Source organism: Ammospiza nelsoni, chromosome 1 (assembly GCF_027579445.1).
Source record: "Ammospiza nelsoni isolate bAmmNel1 chromosome 1, bAmmNel1.pri, whole genome shotgun sequence".
Taxonomy (NCBI): Eukaryota; Metazoa; Chordata; class Aves; order Passeriformes; family Passerellidae; genus Ammospiza; species Ammospiza nelsoni.
The window spans coordinates 18,946,978-18,971,790 of NC_080633.1; the positions used below are offsets into that span (position 1 = coordinate 18,946,978).

General features: G+C 38.0%; 1 protein-coding gene across 1 annotated transcript in view; it reads right to left on the reverse strand.

The window, feature by feature from the left end:
- Positions 1-5,027: 5,027 nt before the first annotated feature.
- Positions 5,028-24,813, reverse strand: part of SPAG6 (sperm associated antigen 6) — a 33,882-nt gene continuing 14,096 nt past the window's right edge. Inside the window, exons 4-10 of the mRNA XM_059475689.1 lie at positions 24,276-24,459; positions 17,538-17,743; positions 16,514-16,687; positions 14,001-14,153; positions 11,451-11,642; positions 10,166-10,282; positions 5,028-5,051 (exon numbers count right to left, since the gene is read on the reverse strand). Of these exons, the coding sequence (XP_059331672.1) occupies positions 5,028-5,051; positions 10,166-10,282; positions 11,451-11,642; positions 14,001-14,153; positions 16,514-16,687; positions 17,538-17,743; positions 24,276-24,459 (1,050 nt within the window). The remainder of the gene's footprint in view (positions 5,052-10,165; positions 10,283-11,450; positions 11,643-14,000; positions 14,154-16,513; positions 16,688-17,537; positions 17,744-24,275; positions 24,460-24,813) is intronic.

The following is a 24,813-nucleotide window of genomic DNA, read 5'->3' on the forward strand; positions in this document are numbered from 1 at the left end:
TGCTAAACTTGACACAAACAAGTAATCAAAAGCTTTGTTTTAAATAAATACATTAAAACACTTTCCTCGCCTCTTGAAGTTTAATTTTTGTTACAAAAGGAATAAAATACAGAACAGCTAATGTTAATCTGGGTACCTATGATTTAATTCAATTTGGAGTTGGAACAATCATATATTTATGAAGAAAAAGCAAGCCTTCAAAATCTCTGTGGAAATATGCTAAAGGGATGACATTAGCAGCCTTGCATTGTTCCTTTCCATGGCTTGCTGATGCATGAGAGTGAACACAACCAGTTTGTGCCACGGACAGCAGCTCCAGTCCCTCAGCACTCACAGCTCGGGATGCAACCTCCGGGCAGGGGGGACACAGCCATGAACGAGGAGGAACCTCTTGTGAAAGGCAGCACAAAACCATTTCCTGCTTAAAAGGCATTCTCATCATCAAAATATATGTTAGTGTTGCTTATACATATTTCCTAACTCAGTCTTTTGTGCTGTATCTAGAAATACAGTACAGCAGTAATAAGGTAATTAGTATTTTCACTAGCTAAATTACAGAGCTGGCTGCAGAATAAAGCACAGTAGCATCAATATTATCAGTGAAGTATTATACAAAAATAACATCAATAGTTTTAGTATAGTCACAAGATCTAATAATTTCCTCTTTCTCTGTGATCCCTTTAAATTTTATCAGATGAGGAAACTCACAAGATCCACTGACTCTTAGTTCAACTCCAATTCTAAAAATCTAGGTAAATTTTTGTAGGTTCTTGAACAATATTTCTTTCTGAATATGGTATTAGTTATAAAGAACTTAAGTTCTGCTGCATCAATCTCTCATATGAATTTAATTTTCCCAGCACTTCTGTAAGTTAACAAAGGAGTAGAACAGATACTTCACAGATGAAGATGATGAATCATAGGGATTTGTAATAATTATGCAAGACCATAAAAGCAATCCTATGTCAGTGTGAGAAGTGGAACCACTGGTTTTGCAATCCAGTCCTGCTCCATATTTCCTTCCCCTGCCGGTCACCAAGGGAGATCTAAAATTCCAAAAACCAAGATACTGGAAACCAAGCAGCCATTAGGGAAGAAATTGAGGCAAGCATCCTTTCACAGATTCCTCACACGGTGAGACAATTGTCTGCCACCCCTTCATACCCAGAACTCAGATGACTCCAATTTATAACAAAGTTGAAAGCATCCCGTGGTATTTTCCATGCTTAAAATTCCCCTTGAGCCAGGCTAGTTCACAACGCCCTAGACCAAATCAAGAACACTTGAAGATCTACTCACACTCCATCCACTTCCTAATTACAGTAACTTTATGCTTTACATCACAATATGAGGTTCATTTCTTCCACCAGTTCCATTCAATTCCTTCAACATTTTGTTCATTTGTTTGTTAAGATGCAGATCTCCAGCAGCTTGATCACTTCAGATGAGACAAAGCAATCCCTTGGTAAATCCCTCTGGACATGCAGAACATATTATATGCACAAGAGTTGAACTCCTTGAATTTCCCCTTTTCAGATCCTCTAGGTTTCCAGTCATTCAGATAAAGAAAGGAGCTTTTGTAGGCCAGTTAATCCATCTGCTGAATGAAATATGGTACAAGTTCTACACATCCACAAGTTCTGTCAAGGCCCTGGTTTACATCTGTAGATGTAATAATAACTGCAGTAATGCAGACAGAAATCACAGCTCAGGCCCCCAGAGATCTTTAGAGACTTGAGTTGAAAAGTCCCAATGCCACAGTCAAAGGAACAGGCAAAATGATTTAAGGGCTTACATTTATTTCTGCCAAAGCACTCGCATAATTATCTTTGTGTGTCTTAATAAGCCACCTCTGTGAGAGGGACTCTTGCCTGAAATGCCTGTAATGTCCTAAGCTCCAAAGCAGGCACTGTTGAGTGGTAAGCTGAGACAAACATCCAAAGGCAGGGTAGGGGCCAAGCTGCAAAATGAGCCTGTTGTTCATCTTCTCTAGCACCACAGTCACACACTCGCATGAAAACAGCATTTGAATGAATTAAAATGCAAATCTACATTTTATTATATGAAATTGAGACAAATGATACACACTTGAAGCCTGCCAGAGCAGCTATTACAAACATTAATATAGTTTTAGATGATGACTTAAACCAAATGAGAGGATGGAATAGAAACACTGAAGAAACACCTTTTGAAACACTACAGGAAAAAAGCAACTCTTGCCATAGTTCCATTAGTAAAATACAAATTAGCAATAATTCTGCTGTAAAGGCCTAGATCTCACTCGTGTAGATGTGTACCTCCAGGGAAGCCTCCAGCCACAAGGTGTTTGTGATGCAGAGAAGCAGCCTGCCAGCAAAGAACAACTGCTGGGCTCTCAAACTGCGTGGGAGAGGACTTTGCACTGCCACAGCCTAATGGGATGTGGCATCGACCAGGAATCCTGCAACAAGGGGCCAAACAGGCACTGGCCCAGGCCAGAGCTGCCCAGGGATGTAAAGATGTATTTGTGCTAGGTCTGATTTAGACTGTGCTCTACACAATCAGATCGCTTTGAAGGTTTGCCTTGTGCAATCATTTCCTTTGTCAGGAATCAGAAAAAGACTGTGAAAAGACTGTGAACAAATTGTTTAGGCATTGAAATTTAACCCTGTGGAATCCTTACAGTGTACCACAGTGTGACACAGCAGGAGCACATTTGTCAGGGGACTGAAGCCTCTTTGCTCTCTCTGCACAAAACATATACATTAGCATTGTGTGGGGTGGGGGTGCTCCCGAGCACACGAGGGAGGGCGGCAGCCGTGGGGACACAGCTCCATCGATGCCTCTGCTGCCTCCCCTCTGCACCACTTCTGCTCTGCCAGGGAAAACAGAGGCTTCAAACCCTTCAAGACTCTCTTGAAGCCCTTCCACTGCATTTTGTTTCAGAGGTTGTATGAGATTTGATTTTTAAATATCCATAATGCACGTGAGAAAATTATTGAGTATTGACTTAAAATTATTGACTCTTAACAACAATCTTGCTAAGAGTCTCAAAGTTTTTCCACTAACATTAATAGTGCCAGAATATCCTAGCAATAATGTCAGAATATAAACACTAAAATTAAAAAGGCATTTGGTAGAAACTAGTCAGTTCCAAGGCTTTTCACTTAGCTGTGGGCTAAGGAAAGACCCCATCTGCTGTGGATTCTATACCAACATTCATGACACCAACAGTTTCTGTCTCAGTAAGGTACTGTGCATCCCCTGCAGAATTTGAGAGCACAAAGTACCTCACAGCAGGAGCACAGCCTTCTGTAGAAATAAATTTTAACACAGGATAGCCCACCCATGTTTTTGTGAACTGTTGAAAAATATGTTGGCAAGAATAAAAAAATAGTAATTAGGAATTTGGCAAAGAAAAGCCACCCTAAATAATTTCCAACTGCAATCAGTCTTTGCTCCTGCTTTACAAGTAAAAGATGAGACTATCCTTCTTTTATAAACCCATTATGTTTAAGAAAGTAGGTAAGTTTCTCTCCAGTGAAGGTTTCCAAATATTGTCTTTCCTTGTGGCTGCCTGTATTTCCACGCCCCATTCCAGAAACACTGTTTAATAGCCTTCAGGAAAAATTTTTAAAAAACCAAAGCAAACCAAATAAACAACAAAAAAAGCCCCACCAAACCAAATCAAAATAAAATAAAACGCCAAACCAACAAATAAACAACAACAAAAAAAACCAACAAAAAAACCCCCACAAAACAAAACAACAAACACTCCCCCAAACTGCTGCAAATGAGAAAAAGAAAACTGGTTAGAACAAAAAATGGTAAATGACAGTTACATATTAGGGAAGATGAGAAGGTTGTTTGCTGTGTGATACACCAGAGGAGTAAGCAGAATGTAAAACTCTTTTCACTCTCCAAAAGAAGATAAAAATAGTTTCAGGATGTTCTTCAGATGGGAAAGAGCTCATACCTCCATGTCGATGTGATCTTGCAGCTTCAAGACTTAAGTTCCAAATGTGTTTTAACTCAACTCTTCAGCTATTTCAGCTCTTGAAGGATAAATCCCAAGCCACCTTAGTCCCATCAGTCCAATCAGTGCAACCCAAGTGTCCTCAGATTTCCTGTGAATGTGCTCAGAACGCTGCTATCAGTGTTCCTGCAGGCAAGCAAAGCTCCTCTCCTCCGAGCCACACCAATGTGCTGCTGACCCCTGCAAACCAAACCTCCCAGGGTCCTTCCCCTTGTGTCCATGAAGTTCTGAGTTCACTCTGTCCTTCCCAAGAGGAACAACCATGCACAGACCAAACAGTGTATTGCCCCTTTCCTCCACAGCAAATCCTGCCTTAATTAGGAGGACTTTTGCAGAAGATGTATTATCTCCCAGGCCAGGATCACCACACTACCATATCATGAAGAATTCAGCCCTTGTATCATCTTCATCTCTGATTATTTCTTTCTTTAGCTGCTGCTAACATGTTTGGAGATGTAAAATCACAACACTTTACTTCCTCAAAGGTAGCAGTAGGAGATATCTCAGTGCAGAAAGAATTCCATAATTAGAAAAGCACAGGGGTCAGCTTTTTTCCCCCTCATCAAGCCTGGGAAGCTTTAAACAATATACAAAGGCAAAAGGAGAAAATGGTAACAGTACTGAGAAGGCTAAAATTTGAATGAGATAACAAACTTTTCTTGTGGAAGGAAAAGGAAATGACTGATTCTAAAAAAGCTTCTGTGATAAATCATCACCCCTGCATGAAATTCCATTCATCTATGTGGCAATATCTGGTAGTAATGTTAAAGTAAAACAAAAAGGAACAAAAACTTAGCAACAAACAAGTTTATAAAGAACAAATTATAGCTTGCTAGAATTGTTGAGCTTTTTCAGTAGTTCAAAAAGTAGAAAGAGATTTGAGAATCAAGCAAGGCTTTTAACAGCTGTATTTGTATTACAGTCATAAAGGCATAAATGTGAAATGTAGCTCTAATAAAACACTGAAGTTTATAAAACTGGTTGGTAATTTTCCACCCTTTCCAGGAGTATCTCAGAATATCCAGGGGAATAATACCTGAAAGAGAAGCATTTTGTTTGTGTGTTAGACTACAAGGCATGTTCTGTGCAAAGTAATAAAATACTATGCATATTTCTACTGATCAGGAAAAAATCCTAGCATTAAACACTGGTCAAGGAACTCTACAGTTACTCCTCTACAACATTTTAACAATCTGCTTTTCAACTTCCATTATCATTTATACTTGGAAGTCAGGTTTTTTAAAATATATTTAGCTTCCTTTAGGGCATGTAGGTAAGCAGCTACATTTTAGATAGGTTCAGCTGCCATAAGCATTGTCTTTACTGAGAAACATAGGTGCTGGCTTCTTTTGAAATGACGGCCTTTAACAAAAAAGCATGATTTTACACAGAACTGTTGGCTGCAAATGACAATAGTCTGCTATTGTCAGACATAAGCACACTCCCCGAAGCTCACATGACGTCTACATCCATGAGAGGGACACTGGTTCTGGAACAAAAAAAATTGTCACAGTGACCTTCTCTCTCTCTAATGCCACTTAGGGATGGACACTGTCCAAGAGGTTTTCATTAGAGTAGGACTCTATGGTCCCATTGCTGTCCTGCTCTCATTCAACTGGTTTTCCAAATGGACCAACTACATGTATCCAATATGCAAGCATCAAAGCTGAATTTAGTTCTTGTTTTCCAGATTAAGAGAATCTGAAATTTAATACTGTATTATTCTAAAAACATACATCTCAGTATATTTCTAGTTTTGCAGGCATGTGAATTGCCACCTCTGAGCCCTGAAAGCCTCAACTATAAAGAGAGAGGAACATACTTCCATGCAATGTAGGCCTAAAATATACTAAAAAAAAATCCCAATGCTTTCCCTTGAAGGAAAATCTATTTACTTTGCTAATTTTCATTTTTCTGAATAATTTCTGCATAATTAAACTCTTTTTAAACCTCATATTAGTTCTGTGATTTATAAAGCTAACTTTCCAGTGCATTACTGTATTCAGTCTGCAAACAGCCTAAAATAACAGGTCTCCAGGACAAACCCAGAGCTGGATTCTATCACAGCTGCTGTGCCTCAGGCAGCACAACCAACATCAGGCAGAAGCACAGACAGGCAAGCAAGAGATGCTCAGAGGGGCCTTTTCCTTTATTACATCCCAGGCTAGATGAGTAACCTTTTTTCATTTACAGGGGGGAAAATAGCTATAACAAAGAAACATTATTAATATCCAGAAAAGCATAAACAAATTCCTCTTTCCCTCTGAAGTACTAGCTGCAGAATAAAATTTCTTTATGACTTTGCTTTTACCCATTTGACAGCCACTGGCTTTTCTTTGTAGAGACAAACAGGCCTTCATTTTGTGAGACTTAGTTTCTAGCTACTATTAGCTGAAGAACTCTGCTGCTGTAATTAAAATTGATGATGCAGATTTTCAGAGCCTGTAGAGGGAGTACATGAGTACAATATCCTTCTGATGTGTTGATGGAGTGAAGGACTGGTAAATGGATATCCAGAATCTAGGAGGGCATTTCTCTCATCATTACAATTTAGGATGGTGACATTTTGACTGTAAGCTATTTAATAGTGTTTCTGTATTCATTAAGGGCAAAGTTCAACTTGGTGCAGACAGCTGGTGTATGGTCCTTTTATATAACACTTAAGCCTTGTGATGAGGCTCAGGGAGGAAGGGCAGCTGTGGGCAGACCAACTGTGCAGGAGAGCCCCTGGACCCTCTGTACATCAGAGGAAGTTTCAAAGGAGCCTCTGAATACTCTAGCTCAGACACACTATTATGAAAGTCAAGGATGCAACCAAAGATTCACCAATACCTGTATTTTTGGAGCCTAAGTAATCCACAAACAAGTTACCAAAATAAATTTCCCACAGCCATTCATAAATATGAGTGGTTGTACTGAAAACTCAGAGTCCATGTGGGCAGTGACTTTTCTTCACACTTTCCTGCATGAGCCTGATTATTTGGGCTTTGTTGACAGACAAAGAAATTTGATTCCAAATACAAAAAGAGAAAGCATTCTAATGTATGTGTCCAGAGGTTGTGTTACCGCTGGGGCAATTAACCAAATGTTATGCTTTGGTTTTATTAAAACCAAAATTCACATAGGAGTTAAATTACTATATTAAATCCTTCCTTTGTGTTGTTCTTGTGAAAAACATCTAACAATGTTACAAGTATGAATGCTTTAAATTTAATTTTCCCTACCTTACTATTTCCTCTGGGTAGCAATTGTTAATAGTGTTGATATATTCCTGAAGAAGTGACCCAGGTTCTGCTTTTATTTCTTGAACCTTTTTAAGTCCACCAGTTGTTACAAAGAGACGACGCGCTTTATTGTCATGTGGTAGCACCTACACACAGAATAGTACATTTTAAAAAATTCTTTTGAATTAATCTGTATGCTACTAGGCTCAAATATTGCTTATTTGTTTTTAATTCAGAGGACAGATGAAAAGGAAAATCAGAGAAACAACATCTGTAATGACTGCTGTATTATAACACCCAGTTGTATAGGGAAAAAAACCCCAGAAACCAGCCCTTTATGATTACAACATAATTTATAATGTACTTTAATACATAACATATATAAAATAATGAATTTAATATTTATCCTTACATAAATAATATTTCTTGAATTATTCCTACAGAGACAATAAGATTGTGGAGAATAAATAGATAATCAAAACAAAACACTAACATGGAATAACAACAGCATCTGTTCCACTTAAACCAAGTTATTCAGGTCTTTTATGTCAATTCCCACAGTTTAATTGTAGAGCTGAATTTTATATCATTATAATGATCTAGTATAGATTAGTGCATGAAAACAATACTGAGAATTGTTGCAAGTGAACAATATAGCCTTGAAGCATTACATTCTACTATTAAATTCCTAGATATTAAAATCCTTTAACACACTGTGTAGCCATGGAAGCCTTTTACAAACACACACGCAAAGCAAAAACGTGAAGTTTCTGCAGCCAAAGGGGATGAGAAGCAGGAATGATCAGACAATAACATTCTGTGCTCCCTGAGTGATACCAGTACGCAGCTCTGTCCAGAGGACGGCAGCGAGGGAGGAGGGAGGAGGAATGAAGGAGGGAGGGAGGAATGAAGGAGGGAGGGAGGTGGGGGCTGGGCCAGGCGAGGGAGAATGACTGCATGTAGTCCATAGGCCCATAGGGCTGCAATATTATTAAAAAAAAAAAAAAAAAAAAAAAAAAAACAGAGAGAAAAAGACAGAAAGATAATGCAAGATGTCAGCTGCATCGCTGCATCTACAGCAAAACCAGATGCATTTGAAACCAACTCTGAGAGTTACAGATTATGAGGGCAAAAACATTTTGTAAGCTTCCACACTGGTCAGACATTAAGCCATAAATTTGACTGTATTTCAGTGTAAAACAAGAGCCTCAAATGAGGAAGGAAATGCCCAAAAGGATGAAGAAAAAGAACAAAATTGCTTCCATGCATTCAGGCAAACAACCTTCATTTCTGTGGTTCCTCTAGGCTGTACAAAATCAACAGACAGGTAAAGAAAAAGCAGGAGAGCACAAAGACTTCTCTCTATTCTATGCTCCACAGAAGTGTCAGGAACAACTGTGATTTTTTCGTTGTAGGAACTGAACAGACGTCTGTTTTCACATCTCTCCCACAACAAGAACTGCCAAGGAGGAACTAGCAAGGAGACAGGATATGGCCCTTTCCCTGCCTTCCTCCTCCACACTGTGACTTCCAGCCTGGATAAGACAGCAAAAAACTCTCTGAGATGGGGCCCCAAAGAGAGAGAGCACCTCTGAGACACAGTCTCTTCCCCCATTCCAACCTGAGACAGCACAGAACTGCACAAACTCTGAAAATGCTAATGCTAAAATACACAGTCCAGCACGAAAAAAAAATAGCACCCCATTTTGAAGTACAGCTTGGAAATAAGGCTTTTACCGTGCCATAAATAAGCCCACAGAAGTAATAGACCACAGCTCTAAGAATAGGAAATTCCCAAGCTACGGTACAGGAGAGACAAATGCTTTTACTACAGATAACTTAAAATTAAGAGTACACTTCAGAAGAGCAAATGCCAGACAAGTATAGTTTAATAACATATAGGCAAAGGAGAAAATTGAAACAAAACAAAATATCAGCTGATATGAAGGGCACAAAACCATTTTCAATAGCAAGCAATGTTCAAATATATACTGGATAACCAATTGCTACACACTTGGCTCATTAATAGCTCCAGTCAGAACACAGAAGCAAAAGGGACTGGATTCTGTGCAAACCTCCAGTCTTTGAACAGCCTTAGCAAGAAGACAGGAAAAATGAAACTGTGGCAATGTAATCAGGAATCTGCACTACCAACAGCAGTGCTTCCAGATCTGTCATAATCAGAACTGAGTATCAAGAGTGTTTTACCTGGCCATTTCCAGAAAGAGCATCTCACCCACAGAGCTTGGTATACCCTGCTAACAGGTTACACTGCAGAGTATTGCACAAAACATAGTCTGCAGTTGAACAGGATTCCCACCATGTGCTGACCATTACAGACACTGCAAGTCTCCCAGTCAGTCAGTTGCAATTACTTACAAATTTTAAATATTTTCAATAAATTTTATCACTTTTACATGCTGCATTCAAATCAACAATGTATTTAACAACTAAGTTTCAAAATATTGAGAGGGATGAGAAAAGATTTGGAATTTTTACACTTATTTGAGACTGAAAATTAATCAGGATAAAAGGAGTGAAGCCTTTATATTATTGTAAAATATCTGACTTAAGTCACTGCTGTACAGACAGCTTGTAGTTTATATAAAACAGATGTGACTGGGATTTATGTGATACATCGGCTCAGCGAAAATATTTGCACGTGAGTTAATATTCCACTTAATCTCAAGAGGCAAGGAAGAAAAAAACACCTTGCTTATAAGAAACTGTTTGCCCAGTCTTAGGATGAATTATGGCAGATTCCAAATGAAACAGTATCCAGGTGTATAAGACAAAAGAACAGGATCCAAACTGCTTTGGAAGGGGATGCTTGAGGATCCTGATAAAACACTGACACCATTAGAGTGGCTAAATGGGAAACAATTAGCAATTAACATATTACTCACCAAGAAGAGCCTTTTCTTACCTTACTAAACTGCCCAATAATATGCTTCATAATACTGGGAGGGGCCTCATGAAGCAGTGGTTCAAGTGCTGGAAGATACGTGCATTTCTGAAGAATGTTCTTTAAGGCTTTCTTAGTCTATTGAAATGCAAAATAAACTTTCTGTATTAAAATATCAACAAAAAAACCCCCAAGAATTCATATATATCACTGAAGTCTGATCAAAAAAGCAAATTGATCAGAATTTTCAATGGGCAATTTCTGAATAGAAACTATGATATCTATCAGGTCACTTAATGAAGAATCAATTCTCTACTTAGATTTATTAAACCTCAAAACCTACAGTGCATCATATTATTATTATGTTATCTACAGTCAAAGTAATGGCAATATTCCTTTGACTATAATGAAAGCTGGAGTAGACGTTTTAAGGTCAATTGAAGTACTCTAATATAATAAGAAAGTTAAATCAAAACATACTTTAAAAGATTGTATTTTAGAAGTGGCTCACTAGGAGAGGCTGCAGGTCTGGGGTAGCAAAGTGCAATGTGGTCCAGGCAGGGGGGGAAAGAGAGAGTGAAACAATTGTGCATTGGTGCATATTTCTGAAAACAAACTCATTGTTGACTGATACAAGCAGAAGTAACCTTCTTGGGCAGGATCACAGGTACAGCTAATTTGGCTTCAATGTTTTTGGGACTAGTGGAAATTACTATATAAAAGGTACTTTACATGGAATGTGGTATCTCAGTGGAACATACAGAAGCATAGTGCAACATGGGAGATCATATCCTGTGCTATTGCACTCTTACTGTTGCTCAGAAATACACTTTACTAAAATGCAACTCTACTGGCTCCCATTCAAGGAAAGGCCCTAAATATGGGCAGTTGCATGTTTTAAAGAGCAGAGCCTTGATTAGCTGTTACAGTTTTATTATAATAATAAAAATGTAGGCAAAATTATTACAAGAACTGTAATATTTTCTACAAGAGCTTATACTTGCAAAAAAAGAAGTCAATAATTAGAAAGGAGTCACAAGAAATTACAGCAATATGGGTCTATGCAACTCTGATCTAAACCGGGAAAAAATAAGGAATTAGTCTGTGGTGGCTGTAGCATATGATTTGGTATACACCACATGCACATGCATTAGGACCAGCCAGTCCCCTAATAAGTGACACAGCACCCAGGAAAGCTGTGACTCAGTGAGCATCAATAAAAACACATAATTTAGTCATTTTCAAGCACTTAAACCTCTTGATTACAATTAAAATACCATAGAGCAAATACTACAAATCTACTTGCTTTTGTTCTTAGATCTTCTGAGCTGCGTGGGTCCACAAAGATATCGAGCAGCGTGGGCAGCACGTTGGCCACTGCCACATGACGGGCGTGCTCGGTAGTGTGCCTCCCAATCTGTCCCAAGGCCCAGGCAGCTGCTGCCTTAATATGATCTTCATGTTCTTCTACCAGGCAGAGACACAGTGGTGGTATCCCCTGCAGCATTAATCAAAAGCACAACCTTTACAAATGTAGACCAGGGAACGACAATGTGAAACAGACACAGATAGTTAGAAAATTACTCTCTATTTACACTCTTCTAAAAAAAGCTGTAAGAGAATGCATGCTAGTGGTGTCATATTTTTACAGCATTATGATTAGTGAGAATTTTTAATAAATATTATTAATATAGTCTAAAATAAACAGATTCAATGTTCTAAGTCAGAGAGCGGTTTGAACAAACATGCAAATTTAAGATATGAAAAGAATACACAACATAATTCAGGCTGTACTGAGTAAAGATGGCAGGTTTTCTCAGACTGAAAATAAAAGAATTTGAGTGCTTATGATTCTATGAAATCAGTTTAAGACCAGAAGGCCTCAATCACTGAGTCTCTTTCTTTTTTTACTTTCCACAGCACTAAATTTCAACTTATCAACCTCTTCTTGAGTCCAGTAGTTCATGTTTGACTCACCCAATCACTTCAAGAAGGGCTTCGGCTTTTGATTTGCAGACATCAAGAGGTGGAGATCTCACATCCAGCTAAAGTTGTTCTGGTTCAGGGTCTTTATACTTTCTCCACAACTACCTAGTAGCTGGTATTTTATGCCAAAACACTCCAAACATTTCATGCTGCTTTAGGTAAGGCAAAGCTACTAAACCTCTATCCAAAAAAACCCTTTTTGTCCATTTTATGAATCCTTCTCTACTCTTTTCTGCACAGTTTTCTTCTTTGTTGTTTTGGGTTTTTTCCCCAAGATACTTTTCAAATACAGACAGTAGAACTATACCTATTACTAAAACAAATAGATTAACTTTTCCAATAATGCTTCATCTTCTACTCTTTCATACCACAAAGGACTAAATTGTGGGGGGTTTTGCCACTGCCTTATAGCAGAAGACCACAATGTAGTGTTTGTCCAGTATGATCCCAAAAATCATTGTTCAAAATCCATCCATTCCAGGCTAGAGTACTATGGAATGGAACTATCCCTTTGCATCATAACAGCATCAGTGTCTAACTGCATATGGTTATGCCACAGTGCATTTCTTTCTTTCTTTCTTTCTTCCAGTTTGCCAAGCCCTATCCTCAGCACTATGTACCACTCCACAATTTAATTTCCCCTGAAGCAGTTTTTGGGGTTTTTTTTAAATGGGTTTCGGGTTTATTGAAGTTTATTATTATTTCTTTTGTAGATCATTCATTAACACATTTAAGTTCATCAAAGTTTGCCCAGATCCCTCTCACTGAGGGAGATGCCCAGAACTGCCCAGAACTCTCACAGCAGTTCCATTCAGTTATGATAGGAATCATTATTATTCTTCAAAAATCTAACTTAGGGGCTTCCTCCAGAACTTAATCCTGGTTTAATTCCATTTAATTTCAAGTACTCAAAAGCAGGAGCATATTTGCTCTAGGCATCACTAAAAGTGGAAAGAGAGACACATCCAGAGAAGAGCCTCCAGAGATGGCAAGGAAAAAAGCATCTATTTCTTTAGTTTTAAAATACAGAAGAGCATTTTTTTGATCACTCCTACTTACCCTGCATACTATGTTATGTTGTAGCAACTTCCATTTTTCAACTTGCATTTCTACTAGAAGACATTTCTGTTCCTTTATTTATACTGTTTTGTTGCTCCACTCACACATACATTTTGAATGACTGACAGTGTGAAAATGGGTCCAAAATGTTAGTGAAATTGTTTCCTTCCTTCTGTCATTAGTTAGCATTATTCACATCAGACTACTAAGCCAGGCACTAATTTCACCTATTGCAAACATTGCAAATTCTCTCTCTTCTATATCATTGCCCAGCAGAATTTATTTAAACCTGAAAACGTATAACTTTACTCATTTGAAATGTCACTGGCAGAACTGAATCAAACCACATTACATAAGAAACTGAGGTCTTTTCAAGTCTGAAGATGGCTGCTGCAAGATACTCCAGCAGCACTAGCAGAGCCATGCTTGTACAATGAAGGACACCTTTAAACACAGGTGTTCCAATGGAGCTTTCAATGCAGCCACAAATACATATTTTAAGAGGAAGCAGACTGCAGAAATTCAGTCACTTATTTTCTGTACCCATGCAATTGCAACACAGAAAAATCACACACTGTAATACCAACTAATCCACAATGTTCTGTAAAAGGTTCAACACCATAAAGACACCCTTTTATCAGGTTGACACAGAATTTCAGTCACAGAAAGCAGCAATAGTAGGAGAAAGTGCATTCATGGAGAGCAAGTATATAATCCTGTCACAAAATACATTCTCTGCCTATGTTAATTTGTACCTGTACCAAAGAATACTGCTGAAGAACTACAGGAAGACAACAAAGTGATGGCTAACCTTGGAGACAATCACTGCCATTGACAGGTTCTCCGAGTGAGCCGCCACATAGCCGAGTGTCATGATGCCAGGCAGCCTGACAGTCCCTCTGCTGCTGCCAATACAATCAATCACTGCAGCAATTCCACCTGAATTTACTATAATCTGGGAAAGCTGAAAAGATAAACAGAACAGATTAGAGACTCTGAAGTATCAACAGGTATAAAGAACCACATCAGAGAAGCCTTTTAATGTATTGCTCCTATTTTACAAAATAAAGCTGGAATAAGAGTGATGTACCATACAGACTGTTGGGAACTAAGTGCAGCATCAAGTTCTCAGGAATGAGGCTGATTTGCTGCTGTGTTTTTGATTGAGTTTACTGCAAAGAAATCAGGGTTCTGAATCCTTGATGCTGTATATCATGGAATGACATATTCTCTACTCCATCATCACACACCAGACAAATGTGCAAATGACAGCCTATCACAGGACTGATCTTGAAGATGCACCTGATAAGCCAGATTCTGTTTCATCCCAGTGGCCCTCATTCCCAACCTAACATCCTCTGTTCTGTGCAGGGATGGAGGCAAAGGCCCATTCCTCCTCTCCCCTGCATTCTAAATTACCTCTGTGGCATAAAATCCTTCGTGGATTCTCACACCAAGGCTTGAAGCCAAGGACAACTGTTCTGGATGCGCAAAACTGACTTGGGCTGCACCATTCTGCCATGTTAGCATGCTCTGAGGAAAGTATCCAGGGAACACACTTGATGGGTAATGGAGTCTTCCCCAGAATGCCAAATGACATAGCCCTGCTTATAAATAATAATCAAGCAATGCAACATGGGCTTCTACCAAAAGCAAACTTGTCACATCACTTGAGGGACAGCAGTGGAATATGTATGATATCAATAATGCATAGAAATCAAAATTATTTCTTATTCTTCTTATTATTATTTTCTTCCATGTTTTTAGGTATATCCCATTCTCCCTACAGATTCCAAAGCAAAAGGAAGGTGTTCTTAAAAGTCAAAATTAAATTAATAAAATGGAGGCACATGAATTCCCAAACAAACTCAAGTTGATTTCTATAAATATGAAATCCACCTTTGTCTTAAAGCCTTTAAAAGGGGATTATTTTCTTCATGAAACAGCCAGATGAAGCTTTCAGTTAGTGCTTAGGAAAATCTGTTCACAGGATTGTGAATTACAGCCAACAGCAAACGAGTCCCACATCTGGACACAGCCATGTGCACCTGGATGTGCAGAGCTCCTGCTGTGTCCCTCAGCCCTCACTCCAAGTTCCTCTGTTGCTGCCCTTCACATGAATTTTACTGCATCTGCAGCTAGAGAGTCGAGATCTAAAAGCCATGAGTCTGAAATGACACAGCCCAGTCCTCTAGAAACACCATTTGCCAGCGTGTCTCCACTGCAACATGCATTGCTTGAACAGAGCTCCCAGAGCTGGACAGTCATCTCTGTCACCCTAAGTCAGACATGGATTGTGACTTCCCATTGGGAGTCACCAAGGTGCCTCCCAGTGCTCCTCTGGAGAGCTGCTACCATGGCCAGGTCCTCTTGTGCCAGAAGCTCTTCTGGCTTCACCTGCAATCCTGAGTTTGGTCTCTGGCCTCTGACTCTACAGCCCCCTTTTGATAATGATAATTTCTTTACTTTTTTGAGGAAGTGAAGTTGCATTGCCCATGAGGTACAGGGAGAAAGTAGGAAATGTGCCAAGACTGTAAACTTTTATCACCAGCTTAAAGACTGGCAGGCTGAAGAAACTGCACAACATTCATGTTTAAATACTTCTCAATTATTAAGTTGGCATCATGATTTTGAAATTACTATGCTCAGCATTGGTGTATTCCACAAATACATGGCTTATATTTCATTCCAAAGTCATATTTAGCGCCTTTTAATTATCCCTGTGGTCTGGCAGATTACCATAGTTATAATTATATGGTTTTCCTATTTATTTTGTATTGACTTTGCCAAACATCCCCACCTTCCTATGGGTAAAAACACTGTAAATGCTCAAACTCAAATTACAAACTCAAGTTACCATCAGGTTAATAATAAATAAGAGATTTTTGACCTTCGCTGTCATTGGAAAAATAATTAAAATGTGATCCCAGCACCCCTGAAGATTTTTTAAAAAGACACACGCCATCTATTATTGTTAAAGGATGATCTTGCAATTTATTAGCTGGTATCATGACTTCTGTGAGGCTTTTCTCATAATATTTTTAATATCTAGGACTGACAGTACTGTCAGCCAAGACCTCCCTCTCTGTGCTGATATCTCATAGAATGAAGTAGCTAGGTATACATTTTATGATTCCCGGTTTCCTAACCCAATTCATATTCAATACACATCTCATAATATCAGCATTTCCATATTTTCCAATGAACATGCCAAACAGCCATTTGCCCTCCCTTTCGAAAAGCAAATGACAGAATAATCCTGTATTTTATTTAAAGTGTAAAATCTAATGATATGACCTTGTATTTGCATTTTCAAGGTTTTACCTCAGGCGTATGCTTTGCTATCTCTCTAATTAAAGTTGCACCATTTTTCTTGACATATTCATCTGAGTCCTTCAGGCATGTGAGCACAACTGGAAAAATTTCTGCTTCAACCACCAACTCTGCAAGATCCACTGAATGCTTTGCTATTTGGCTTAGAGCTGACAGCACCTGACGCTAGTAAATAAAAATTGTTATAAAATCAATAGTATACAAACATCCCACAACACACACTCCCCCTGCACACAAAAATCTATTGCATCAAGGAAAACAAAGCAGGATAGGGAAAACAATTACAGCTATTTTACAATTCACTGAGTCAATTCATGCACAAATATAATGGCACCGAACATTCGCTGGTTCCTGAATAAAAGTTTCTCTTTTGTTTTATCCCATTCAAACTTGTATGTATTTAAAAAATAAATATACACACACCATTTAAAACTGTAATTTAAAATTTACTAAAATCTATAGAAAGTATTTCTATTTACATAAATTGGATCTGTCAGATCTTATATTAAGAAATCTTTGTGGCATTTTTATGTTGACTTCTGTTTGGTAGAGTAAGACAGAAAATTTATAATAAGAAACAAATTTTTGTCAGTTAAACACTAGTGATTAAACCTTTGGCAACAGCTATTCACATCAGACAGCACATTTTAAAATACAATAAGTTCACTATTAACTGGCTTATCATATAATCTTTAGTATGCAAAACCTTTTTTGTAACTGAAATGTGCAAATCTTACCTATTAAAATTATCTGCTGCATTCTTCATAAACTGTATAATTCTAAAAAAATCCCACACTTCTCACTTTAAAGATTAGTTTAGCTGTTCCTCGCAGAGCTGCAGTTTTTATCCAGTAGCTAAATTTGTAAATATGGGCAGAACTCTTTGTCACTAACTACACAGTTTCATTTTGTTAACACCCAAACCAAGAGCTTCTAAATAAATATGCACATCCGTGTCTTTGATTCAATCTCAAGTAATGACTGGTAGAATGGAGATAAAAAAAATTAAATGTACCTTCAGTTTAGCATCAGGGTTCGGGATCATCTGAGCTAAGTGAGCGATAGCTCCTGCATCCACTACTGTCTGTGCTAACTCTGGAGAATGCTTTGAAATATCACTGAGAGTTGAAGCAGCAATCCTTTTCAAAGCAATTTCTGGCTCCTGGATACAGAGCACTAAAAGAGGAACAGCGCCTGCATCCACCACAGCTTGTGACAGTTCTGTAGGTCCAAGGAAAGTAATTAAGTGAGTATGGGTGACTGACCCTTGTGCAAGCCATTTTTCACCCTGACAGATACAGCAAAGGAAAAAGGGGAGGGTGTAGTTCACTGTCTCGACATCTGCATTTCAAATCAGCCCTCCTGGTTTCATAAACCGTGTGGACCAATCCACAACTGAAAAGAATGCAGGTCAATAGATGGACCCCCATTTACATGCACACATTTGAGGTAGATTAGGCTGAAATGGTTTGTTATTCTGTTTTCTTTTTCTTTTTTTAAAGTAAGCAGATGTCAGCTGTTTAAACCCTGGCTATTCTGCACTGATCAATAGGAAAGCATTTTATGCATGGCTAACAACAACACAGAAAGCCAAAGTACCAAAATTTTATCAACCGGCTAATTAGAGAGCATTTTACCCTCTTTAAATGATAAGCAGATATTAGCATAGATCAAATGCCAAAAACAAAAATACAAAAAACATACATAAAATATTTATCTTACAAAGAAGATTGCAAAAATGGAACTTGGTGATCAAAACTAGTCTTTGCTACCATACGTGGGATGAGACAGAATTTATACTTTAATGACAAGAAAATGTTATCATACACAATTAGACAAATGAGAAATATCATCAGTGATATTGTGTGTCTGAGATTAGCACAATATCCTTAACTAACTGCACCTTAAACAAAAAAAAAAAAAAAAAAATCTGAGCGTGTGATTAGCTGACATAGACAAAAATTACGCTATTAGAAATTCATTAGCTCTCTCTGTGTATGCAGCATTAATCACAGTCCTAAAATGAGAATTACTGGATATCAGAAGCAAAATTATATTTATATTATAACCAAGCTGTGCTATTTTAAAATAGTGTTGAAAAAGTGGTAAAAACCATAGGGGATTTAATAATCTATTAGGTTCTTCGTTCAGTTTTGCTACACCTTATTATGCATATCCATTATTATCTTTAACATTTATCTTGACTTACAGTACCATGGCAACATATGGCTGTTGTATTTCAAGACTCTAACTTAGCTTTTGATTTATAGTCCATCCATAAAGAGATTTTCATACTAAGAAAAATACAGCATACTTCATTAAATATACATAGACTAATATAGTTTTTCATGAAATCTGTATGTCATGTCATCATTACGTTGTTAATATCCAAATAATGTTCCAGACCAGATTTGTTTTCAATTAGTGAGTTATAGCCGCACACTGTAATACATGTGATAAGTCAAACATTTACACTGTATGTTATGTTATTATACAATGTTTTAAAGAAAATATAAATATTACATAAAAAAATAAATAATGCAATCATTTTTAAACTAATACAATAACCTGAAATTAGCTTAGTTGGCTAGAGCATAGTGCTAATAGTGGTAAAGTTGTGGGTTCAACTCTTGGACAGGCCATTTACTTAAGGCTTGATGATCCTTGTGGGTCCCTTCCAATTCAGAAGATTCTGTGAATCTGTAAAATTAACTCTACAAAGTTCATTTTTCAAATAAATATTTGACTGAAAATGTAGTGCATGCATCCTCAAAATACACAAATCATAAGATTTCAACAAACTCAAATGCTGTATTTTAAAAATCTGAAGTGAAATATACCTGAAATGTATGTCAAAACAAATCTGAAAAGGAGCTAATCAATGTAAGTGGTATAAGTTACAGTCAGCTTTTTGTGGAAAAAGCCATGCCCAGTTTCTTCAGCTCGTGTTTTGCTGCTGTCCACTGACCAAGTGGAATTCATGGTGATCTACTGTCCCACAGCCCAGATTAACCCCTCCAGCTGTGCCTCAGAACTTCAGAGCAACCAGAGCTCCACTGCCCACAGTCTGCTGGGAAATGCTAAAATCAGGAATCTGATGTCAAGAGGGACATGGTGATAGAAGAATGGCCTTCTTTGATGTCTTAGGAGCTAAAATCATGAAGTTCAAGTAGGGAGAGAAAGAGCTTTAGGTCACAGCTACACTCAGGCATGCAAAAGTAACCCTAAAAGTTATTTTGAGAGAGCAACCTAAATCTGATTCAATTTAGATCAGCTCTTGCTGCTAGAAGTCTGATATCATTTAAATACTGATGGTTACTGTTGGTCATGGGTAATTAAATGGTTTTTCTTCCAGTGGTGTTTATAAGGCTCATGGCTAATAACTTACCACATGGAGGGCTGGACCTGTGTCAAGACAGACAAGTCATAAATGGACTGTCAGAAAAACAGAAAAGCTGAGGCAGGGAAGAAAGGAAATACATCTTGTTTCCCTGAAAATTCAGCCCAAAATTACAATTCTAAGTATTAATGATGCTATTATAAATTGTAAATCTTTTTTTTTCCCTCAAGAAAAGGCTCAATTAATCTTCCTACTTGTAGAACATCTTTAATGCAGATTATACACTAAAGGATTTGTGAAACTTTGCCATCCATTTAGAAACACAGACAGAGGTGGAAAAAATTTAGACTGAGAAGGAGTTAGAGGTGAAAACAAACTTGGCAATAAGGAATTTTTAAACCAAATATTCACTCTAAAAATAACTAAAATAAATTACAAAAATACTCTTCCAAATACTACGCCAAGGCTGTATTATAAGGGCAAAGAAAAGACAAAAGAGAGCAGTGAAAAGCTAATGTATGAACCTCATTTAATTCCACAGAAGGTTAGGAAATTGAACTCTGTTTGTCAGACACAAGAGAACTATGTCTCAGAACTGACCAAAAATAAAACACTTTCATCCAGATCTACATAAGGAAGATTTTAGCAAGTGGAGATAATATAGACAAGATTCAAATGGATGTAGAAGAAAGACTAATAAAGACAGATTTTGGAGTCTGAGATGCCACCAGTTCAAGTACAACTTGAAGTTGTAGTAGAGTTGCGCTGGTTTGTCCCAATACAAAAGTACTCATCAGGAATGAAGAAATTAATTCAAAGTAGGTTGAAGACTTGTCATGAGTTTATGTGATCAGGAAGAGGGGAAAGCCAACAAAGTGGAGCCAAGATCCTACCTACATACCCACTGAAAACAATGGGAAGTCTTACAGGATTATTCTAAACTAGTTTAAGGTGCTAAGAGAAAAACTCTGCTAATGTTATCACACTGGCAATAATAGCATGGATTATAAAAACCAGACGAGGATAAAAAAGATGAAGGTGAGAAAGTGAATGTTCAGGTTTTCCCCAAAGAAAGAAAATCAGCTCAATATTATATTGACAATATACAATATTATACCCCCATAGTAGAGCAGCAGCAACACCCCTGGGTGGAAGGAAATGCAGGTTTCAGTTCAGACCAGGGCTCTCAAACAGACCTTGCTGTGGTAGCAGGTGCATCCACAGGAAATAACAGGTTTTGACCAAAACAACCACCAATACTGCATTTTTCTGAGGACTGTGTGATCATGTTATGGCCACACAGAAAGACTCTAATTCCCACAAGTAGCCCAAAGGCTGCACTTCAAAATCAGAGGTTTCTGCAGGCCTCTACAACCACAGTGCCAAAAGCTTTCACCAGGAGGATGGAGGTGAGACTCAAATCACTGAAGAGCTGAGGAAATGGTTCTTGCAGCTGATGCTGCTTTGAGCAGGAAACTGGACTAGAGAGCTGCCAAGGTCCCTTCTAAGCTGAGCTATGGTCCACTGGATGACAGAAAATGAGCAAAATTCTGCTCTTAGCAATAAGCTTCAGTATCAACAGTGTTGTTTATTTTTGTTTTCCTACCAATTTACAATATACTGAAGCATAAGACAATGAATAAATTACACCTTTAATGCAGACAAAGAAAATGGAAAGCCAAATTATTTGCATACTTCAAAGAAAACAATTTTGCATTTTAACTGAATATGGTGTAAGTAAAATGTTACAAAATATTTTTCATGGACCTGATGGTATCTATGGCATTTGAAACATTTTATACTTCTTTTTAAACCCAATCAGTAAAAATAATGAATGGCAAAATCACAGCACATTGATTTGTACACTTTGGAGTAAGATCAGTATCTGAAATTCAGCTGAAAGGGAAAGAAAGTGCAGAACTGCACAAGCAGTTTCTAAATTTTGGAATCTGACCTGGCAAGATTTTAACATCTTGAAACCTCATGAGACATTTGTCTTTACCTAAAATCTCACAGGCCTTCTGGAGACATCTGTTCCCAGAAGAACTGCATTTTAAGAGATTTTTGTATGAAGTCAGTATAGAACTTGCTAGCAGAGAGGATTTTCATTGTGGGGGGGAAGCCTCAATTTCTCAGAATGGAAGTCTTTCCATGGGAACATACACTGCAGTTCTTAATAGCTTTACTGGGTCATAGGTGCAATTTCTGATTAAAAGCAGAGAGACCCTCACCATTGCAAACAGTTATCACTGAATGCCAGGAGGCTTTGACTGCACTCACGAAGGCAGAGGTTCACATCCGGCCTAAAACAGACCAGGACTTCAATCCCAGAGACATGCCCTAATTATTGAACTTTTCTTACTGGAGCAAACAAATCTCCCTACCCCCAGTCTTTTCAGGAGAGAGAAAAAGTCTTGCCTCAATATTGTCCCAGTTCAAACCTGCAACAATTTTTGAAACTGAAAAACCTTCTGTGAGTGGGGGGAACAACCATTTTACACCCAGGTCTATTTTTAAAGTTAAAACTGCATTATGTGTCCACAGACAGTCAATGACAGAAAATCATAACCAGCAAATTTTGTCAACAGGAGCATGTCAGTCTAATCCAGAGCTTCTTGAGCAGTTAACACCAGCTATTGATAAGAGAGAGTCTGTATCCCATTTCTCTATCTCTGGATTCCATTTCCAGCAATATCATGTTGCAAAGGCATGCTTGTAGCAGTGTAAGAAACATACGATGCACAGAGTGATCTTTCCTCAGTATAACTCCTCTACTTTCCATAATCATTTTAGAGACAAACTGTGACTGTTATAGAGGCAGTCAAATCCCCTAAATTGGCTGTAGCTGGGCAATTTTTTCAGGGGTGTTTTGGTGGGCTTTTGTTGGCATTCAGGGTTCTTTTACTGATTACATCTCGCGATCTGTCTATGTCCTGATGCTTGCAGCTTGGTAGCACTCACAATTTCAACCTAATTTCTGAGGATGCTGTTCTTATTGTCATTGTAAATTGACATAAGGTATGCACCCATTCACCATCAGCAAATAAATTATTCATAACCATGGAATAAAAATTTGTACAAGGAATTTTTTTGTCTTCAATACCCCCACATCACCTACATCTTTGCAGATAATGCTGTCACACAGTGAACTGGATCACACTAAAGCTCCATCAGCATTCATGCAGTGAATAGCATGAAGGGCAATTGAAGTGAGTCAATATTGATTTAGTGACATAACAAAACTGCAGAAATGTTTATGTTAAGAGTAATGCAGACACACACATTCTACACACATTTATACAAATGAATGCTTTTGATATTTAAATAAATATCTTTCAGATGGAAGGAACAATTCTTTTCCATCAAGGGTGGAATTCAATCCTGATGACCAAATGATAAAAGATCATTACCAGAGAGGTGTCCCAAGAATTAATTTGTTCCCCAGAAAATGCAGTCTGTTAGAAAGGTGCTAACAACTTTGGAGACTGTCCCAGTAAGCTAACCCGCTATGTGGGAAGGGGGAATCCCCCATGCCTTCTGCAGTCCAACATTCTGTATTGATTAAAAAACAAAGAAAAACACTTTCAAAATCAGTCTACGTATGTTTTAGAGCCAAAACCAAATATGAAACTATGAGTTAATGCTATGATCCTATAATTAGTTCAACTTTGAACAATACGAACACTAACTGTTTCTCCCACCCCTTCCAGCTAGCAGTTTCTTCCCTCAGTTCTTTCATTCACAGTCTAAACTTTTACTTGAACTATATAAATAGCTGGTAGAAGAACTATCAACCACGTGGATCAGTGTTTAAATAGGAACATGACACCACCAGTGAGTTATACAACTGCCTGTGAGACAGCAGTGAACTGCTCAATACTGGATCCCCAGGATCTATTCCTGACTCCCAGAGAGTAGTGTGGTCCACTGGCTAATAATAACATAGTGCAATAAATTTGGCCTATTTATTCTGCAAACACCACTGTAATGAATGAATGAAACTTGCCCCTCCCTAGGCTTCTCCATTCAACCACGTATATCAAAGAAGAACTAATGCCAAGCAAAAGAAACCTGGTTCTGCAGCAATACCTACACAATATATAAGGATTCAGAAATCTGTTCATGAAGAGGAATAAAGCAGAGTGTCCTTTTTTGACCAAGGGCCCAAAACATTTTCTCTTAAAGCACCTCTCATAACTGGGCACTGCTGATGTCAGGTATGCCAGTTTCCCACAAAAAGGAACAGCATTGTTGGAATGGTACAGTTACACTAGAGTTTCATCCCAAATTTAAAATTTTCTAACTGAGAAAGAAAGAAGAAAAAGTATATTTTCATACTTACCAAAATAACACAATTTATTATTGTTATCACATGACATTAAGCTAAAAGATAACACACATGAAACTTGTTACCTGGATTGTGTCGGGCAATGTATCCAAGTCCCCAAGATGCACCTTCTTTGACTCCAGGGTCAAAATCTTCCAAGCAAATCACCAGCATTTCCAGTGCTCCAGACTGTACTACTGCCTGAGCTAGTAGTGGAGAATGTTTAGCAACTGCTCTTAGCACAAATGCAGCTGCTTTCTTGTAGTAACGCTAGACAAATCAGAAACAAACAAACTTTCACTAACATTAAGAAGCTTGAGGCATAATATAGTACAGACATGCCTAAATTAGACTTTTTTAGTAGCAGCAATATCTTATATAGACTCAAATCAGGACCACTGGATATCACACAAACAATGAACCTACAGTTCTTTGGGACAGCTCATGACATAAAATCTGCAGCAAGTGCATAAACAAACAGAAAAAAATGAGAGAGCTAAGAGGATATGGGAAAAGAGAGTAGTCTAGGTAAGTCTGTTTAAGTGAGTAGTGAACAACAAGAGCTACAAAAACAATAACTCTTAACATGTTGAACCAGATTACAGAGGTTATGCAGGCAAGCTC